Here is a 6336-nt window from a genome sequence, read left to right as displayed (position 1 = left end):
ATATCAATCTCAATTAATATATATAAACATGGAAAAGTTCGGGTCACTACAGATAACAACTAGATTGACACATTAAACCAAACTATAAAATCACAAGAAACTATAAAACCTAAATACTGCAATGCTTGCTCGAATCAACCTACGAACAAAAATCAAAACCATTTTACGAAATTAGCTATCCTAGACAACGTCCTTCACAAAAACACGGTCTATGATCACAAGACCTCTATGAATGCGACTCCAAGTAAGAGGAACCGTCATCATCATCGGTATAAACCTACACTTTTGAGAACAGTCTAAATCGACGACCAATAGAAAATAGTTTTGCATTTAGTTAGAAAGGTTGGTTAAACCTCGAAATGATAGGGGACCAAACTTCTAACACTATTCGAACTAAGATCGAAAGATAAGGCAAGAAACTTAAACGGAAGATCCATTGTTGGGGCGATGCCAAAATCACTAGCTCGATTCTCTTTTTTTTTAATGCGATTTTCCTCTGACGCGTGTGTGATAAATGATCGCGAATGTGGTTAATTCTTCCGTAAGTGATATCGATATTGTTGTTAAAAAATAAAATATAGAAAGACCTAGTAAAATTTATTCGAGCTTAATCACCACATGTATGTTTTGATATGGGACTCGGGTCGGATCTTTTTAAGTCCCTAACTTTATTTTTGAGTGAATATCACTCCCATAAAATCCCATTCTTCTGGTAAAATTTGCTCTTCCTTGACTCCAAGTCCGCTAGGGTTTTAATCTCAAAAATCTCAAATTCACAATTTCCATCTCTCAAATTTGTCTGAAACAATGAGAAGAGCTCCATCAAGACTTCTACAAATCCAAAAAAGCTACAAAAAATCATCAATCTTCATCTTCCCTAAATATTTCACAGCTCAGTTTTCATCACTCCCTTCAATCAATCAGCAAGATTACAAAACTTCATCAAATACCCATCTCAAATCATGCAATAAAACCCAATCTTTACTCTTTTCAAGAAACCTACCCCATTTTCTTGAAACCCCATCTCACAATTTCAACACAATGGCTGACCCACAAAAACCCTCTTCTCAATTATCTTCAAGACAAAGAAAACTCAATGAAAGATCAAAACTTTTTGAAGAATTTGAGGCTGCGAAAACATCTGATGACATGATAAAAGCATTTGAACAAATGGAAGCCATTTTTGATAAAAATGAACTTGGGTTAGCCTGTTTAAAGATTGGGCTTAAACTTGATGAAGAAGGTGAGTACCCTGAAAAAATTATTGATTATGCTAATAGAGCTTTGAAAATATTTGATGAAAATGATAATGGAAATGATCTGTCTTTACCACTTGCTATGAATTTACAATTATTGGGTTCTGCTTGTTATAGTTTGAGTAAGTTTAATGAAAGTTTAGGGTATCTTAATAGGGCTAATAGGATTTTGGGGAAATTAGAAGAAGTTACCAGTGATGATGGTTTTCAAATTAAACATGTTTTGCATGCTGTTCATCTTAATTTGGCCAACACGAAAAATGCATTGGGTAGGAGAGAAGATGCTATTGGAAATTTGAAAAAATGTTTAGAAATAAAAGAAATGACATTGGAAAAAGATAGTCGAGAGCTCGGGAACGCGTATAGGGATATGGCGGAAGCGTACGTTGCGCTTTTGAGTTTTCAAGATGCGTTACCGTATTGTTCAAAAGCAATGGAGATACACAAGGTACAATTAGGAAGTAATTCGGTAGAGGTGGCTCATGATAGACGTTTATTAGGTGTTATATATACCGGATTAGAAAAGCATCAAATGGCATTGGAACAAAATCAATTATCACAAAAAGTTTTAAAGAATTGGGGGCTTAGTGCTGATTTACTTAGAGCTGAAATCGATGCAGCCAATATGCAAATCGCGTTAGGAAAATTTGATGAAGCGATCAATACTTTAAAAAGTGTTGTTCTTCAAACTGATAAAGAGAGTGAAGATCGAGCTATGATTTTTGTATCTATGGCAAAAGCTTTGTGTAATCAAGATAAATTCGTTGAAGCCAAAAGATGTTTACAAATGGCATGTGGGATTTTAAGTAAAAAAGAAAAGTTGTCACCTTTAGAAGTGTCCGAAGCATATATGGAAATATCGATGCAATATGAGACAATGAATGAATTCGAGACTGCAATTTCTTTATTAAAGAAAGCACAAAATATGCTTGAAAAAATACCCGAAGAACAGCATTCGGTTGGTAGTGCTTCTGCTAGAATCGGGTGGCTACTTTTGTTGACTGGTAAGGTACAAGAGTCGATACCTTATTTGGAAGATGCGACTGAAAGATTGAAAGAAAATTTTGGTTCTAAACATTTTGGAGTTGGATACGTTTACAACAATTTAGGAGCAGCGTATTTAGAATTAGATAGGCCTCAATCGGCAGCACAAGTTTTTGCACTGGCTAAGGATATTATGGACACTTCACTTGGTCCTCATCACGTTGATTCCATTGAGGCGTGTCAAAATCTTTCAAAAGCATATAGCGCAATGGGAAGGTACACTACTCATATATGTTTGTTATTACTTATTATCGTTCAATATGTTGTGTCTAAATATGTGATTTGTAAATAGTAGATAATCAGTTTTTTGAACCTTTGATGTGTTCTGATTTGTTGATGATTTTTTTTTTTTTTTTTGAAAGTGGAAGATTTGTTGAGTTGCTTATACATAAAATGACTACCGATCATCCCTTTTACAAGTTTATTTGATAATCATTTATTACCATTTTGTTTTGTGTCTTGAAGTGAATTGTTAAATTTATTTGGTTCGTGTTCTGCAGCTATGTACTTGCAATAAACTTCCAGGAGAAGGCGATTGAGGGTTGGAGAGGACATGGACCAAGTGCAAACGATGAATTGAAAGAAGCCCAACGCGTCCTTGTGGAATTAAAAGTCAAAGCTTCATGTGGGCCCCAAGATAAAAAGGTGTTGCCAGTGCATCATGGTAGGAGAAGAAGCTCACAAGCAGACGAATAAAGTTTTCCTGTTGAGCTTTAGCAGACAGTTCGTTTATATAAGACTTTAGCAGACGGTTATTATCGATCGAAAGGTTTTTGCTTTACCAGCTCTAGTTAAGATAATTGAAGTTATTATATAAATTCTGATTGAAATGTGAAGGTCAATGCAGATCTTGACTCGTTAGACTATTTTTCAAAGAGGATATTTGTTCCTGTTGCTTAAGTGTGACCTCTTTCAAAAGGTTTAGCAACCGACAGACTGTTCCTTGGTCACCTCTGGGCAAGGTTGTAAAAGTCGCGAGTCGGGGACGAGTCGGTCGAGTCGGGGACGAGTTGGGAGTTGACCAACGTTGACTTTTGGTAATAAATAAATCAAACATATATAGTACACATAAATATATCAAATACAAAACATAAATATTTCAAACATAGATATAAGACACAAAATCTAGTTTTAAAAATATCAAAATTTTGACTAACTTTGACTTTGACCCAAATATTTTAGTGTTGACCGACTTTTTAGGTGTTTTTGGGCGAAACAGGATGGGTTAGTTCCCTAACTGACTTGCAACTGACTCAGCCAATTTTTTACATCAGTGCCTCTCAGTCAATAGGTACAGATACTATAGAACCCATGACCCATGATTCCTTAGAAGCTAGTTATTCTGTTAGTCCTAACGGCCTGAGTTGTGTGTAATGACTTATCTACGAGCCATATAGGCACTGACATAAAGGGGTTGGGAAACATTTGAGAACGTTTCAGATTCAAATAAGTTGTTTTTTTTTCGGTCTGGTGTGTTGACCTGTTTCGTAAATGGTTATATGATTATAAGATTCATGTTTTTACTAATATAGTTGTTGAACTTCAGTTGAGTTCGACATCATGCGCAATAGCCAGTGGCGGATCTAGGTTTCGTAGTCACTGGTGTCACTAGTTAAAAGTCCAAAAAAAATTACACTATCCAGTCGTGTCACGCACAAAAAATTACACTATCAAGTAGTGGTATCACTAGTTAAAAACCCCGAAAATTTTCCACTGGATCGCGTATTCCAGTGGTAGCCCGTGCTACCACTGGATCTAAATCTAAGATAGATCCGCCCTTGGCAATAGCAATACTCGCACATAATATCGAACTGGGGAGTTAATGATGCGCATACTCGCACGCTCCATATACACACATCGCACATGAATGGCACGTACCTAACACTGCATTATCAACAAGTCACTAAGTCCACATTTCGAAGTAAGAGATGCGGCAGATGCTATATGGATGCAATTGACTAGCGCCTATGCCAAAACAGTTTTTTTTAAAACAAAACAGTTTAGGAGGTTACAAACATTGAAGTATGTTTAGGCAACCTTTTATATTTTTGGCCTGCTTCTCTATTAAATTCGTTTTGTAATTCTATTCATAATCGATGACCTGATTTTCTCACAAGAAGTATCATGTTTAAATCTCACTAGTCCCACATATGCAAATATCTAATATAAGATTTTGCATGGAACTAGTAAGAGTTTCTACCTTTTATTTATAATCAAAAGAAAACTTGAGAGACCAGCAACTTAACCCTGGTAAACTTTCATGATCACTTATACTTGCTGATTACTCAAAGCACCCCAAGAGTCACCTTTTAATCATTTCCTCACCTATCTCAAAAAGACACATTATTTAAAATGTTCATTAGGGACTTGTACATCATTTAATGGAAACTGTACATTCAATCCTAGATTGTGATGGGTCCGTCGCTTACTCATGACTCAAACCACATTGGAGTTGATAGAAAGAATACAATGATTTTCATTCATTCATGAAAGTAATTTAGAAACCAAAGTAATATAATCAATCATTCCTATACCCATGCCACCAAACTGAAAATAACCATTAACCAAATTCTACCTTCTTTTGTGTTTAATCTTTACTACTTTTATCATTGTTTTACAAATATGTTATCTTTTCTGATACAAAAAACTGTAAAAAATTAAGAAACTATGACTAAGACGAATCTAAAAAGGAATGAAAACACCAATCATCTACATGTAACGCGTTAAAACTAGATCGGAAGAATGGCATTTCTTGATCCTCTTCCGTTCCCAAACGAGAAAAAATGTCTTCTTGATCTGCTACGCGTACTTCCTTCTTCGTTGTTTCTAATCTCATTGTTTTGTATGATCTCTTGAACCGAAGAGTAAATATGTCGGTCTATTGCTGAATCCATCGAGAATGATCTTCGAATTGGTTGAACTGAAAATTCGTCTTTTTCCCCAACGACGATACTCTCATCTCCCATTATCGAAATATGATGCATTTTTCTTGATGTTTTTCTCTTCCCGCCGAAATTTCTTGGTGAATGACCTCTCAATTGCTGCCTGTTTCTTGACGTATTTCCCTCTTCACCCAACTCGATCACCAAGAAATCTTGATTGCTAGCGGCCGGGCTCATTTGAGGATCTTGAGGTGAAGAAGTTGGTGCAATTATCAAGTCTTTTGGGTAATTTGTTGTGCCTGAAATGCTCAATCTACAAAGAGGGCAGTTTGCGTTATTCTGAAGCCAAATGTCGATACAATCTAAATGAAACGCGTGGCTGCAACTTGGAAGGATTCGTAAAGTGTCCATTTCTTGAAAATCATTTAAACAAACGACACATTCGTATAAACTTTTCTGCTCACCTACACTTTTTGTATATTGACAAATTGGAATCTCGCGAATTAGGAATTCATCGAGCCCTCTGACCCGCCAAAGAGGAGTTGAGTATGCAGACGACAACGGGTCAATAGTGGATCGTTCCCTGGACATTGAAAACCGTCTTAACGGGTTCACTTGTTGCCAATTGAAGCAGGCTCGTGTAACGAAAAAGTAGTAACTAACGAGCAAGAAAGCCGTTGCAACGATGCAAAGTGCTGCAATGGCTATAACTGGGAATCCAGAAGTTGATGGATCAGTTGACTTTTGTTGAATCTTGATTGAATCATGATAATCCATTGGGAAAAACGATGAAAGTTAAGATTTTGTGATATGGGTTATGGAAGATGGGTTGTGGAAATGGTTGTTTAAGTTTTAAGAAAGTGTGAGAGAGATGAAATCAAAGATGGGTCATGTGTGTATGAAGAGTAAAAAAGTCAACATGATTAAGAAAAGGAGTGGAAGTACAAGAAATAATAAATAAGTGGGCATGTTATTAAGAAACACATGGTTGCTTCAACGAGAGATCTCAAAACATGGAGGGGTTTGACTATTTGGCATTGTGCTACATAAGGTTTGACAATCAGAATTGCAAAGAAAATATATGGAAATGACTTGTAAAATTGGTGTCTATACATTTTCAAAATCAAATTTAAAAACAAAGTATATATTAGGTT

At 35.9% G+C, this 6336-nt stretch overlaps 2 protein-coding genes across 2 annotated transcripts; one reads left to right on the top strand and one right to left on the bottom strand.

Annotated features, from left to right (window-relative positions):
• Nucleotides 1-707: 707 nt before the first annotated feature.
• On the top strand, nt 708-3199 carry LOC139899261 (protein KINESIN LIGHT CHAIN-RELATED 2). The gene is made up of 2 exons (XM_071882076.1): nt 708-2516; nt 2801-3199. Exons 1-2 carry the CDS (start codon nt 808-810, stop codon nt 2994-2996), a joined length of 1905 nt encoding a protein of 634 aa, XP_071738177.1. The 5' UTR covers nt 708-807; the 3' UTR covers nt 2997-3199.
• A 1830-nt stretch (nt 3200-5029) lies between these two features.
• Nucleotides 5030-5959, bottom strand: LOC139899260 (RING-H2 finger protein ATL16-like). Its single transcript, XM_071882075.1, has one exon. The coding sequence runs from the start codon at nt 5957-5959 to the stop codon at nt 5030-5032; it is 930 nt and encodes a 309-aa protein (XP_071738176.1).
• Nucleotides 5960-6336: the final 377 nt, after the last annotated feature.

This window comes from Rutidosis leptorrhynchoides, chromosome 3, assembly GCF_046630445.1.
Source record: "Rutidosis leptorrhynchoides isolate AG116_Rl617_1_P2 chromosome 3, CSIRO_AGI_Rlap_v1, whole genome shotgun sequence".
Classification (NCBI taxonomy): domain Eukaryota; kingdom Viridiplantae; phylum Streptophyta; class Magnoliopsida; order Asterales; family Asteraceae; genus Rutidosis; species Rutidosis leptorrhynchoides.
This window is presented reverse-complemented; position numbering and strand designations above follow the sequence as displayed.

What these genes read in the sequence shown, in the direction of transcription:
- LOC139899261 (XM_071882076.1), top strand. Translation starts at nt 808, where the DNA reads ATGAGAAGAGCTCCATCAAGACTTCTACAAATCCAAAAAAGCTACAAA. An exon ending in GCATATAGCGCAATGGGAAG is followed by an intron (nt 2,517 to 2,800) that starts GTACACTACTCA and finishes CGTGTTCTGCAG; the next exon opens with CTATGTACTTGCAATAAACT.
- LOC139899260 (XM_071882075.1), bottom strand. Translation starts at nt 5,959, where the DNA reads ATGGATTATCATGATTCAATCAAGATTCAACAAAAGTCAACTGATCCA.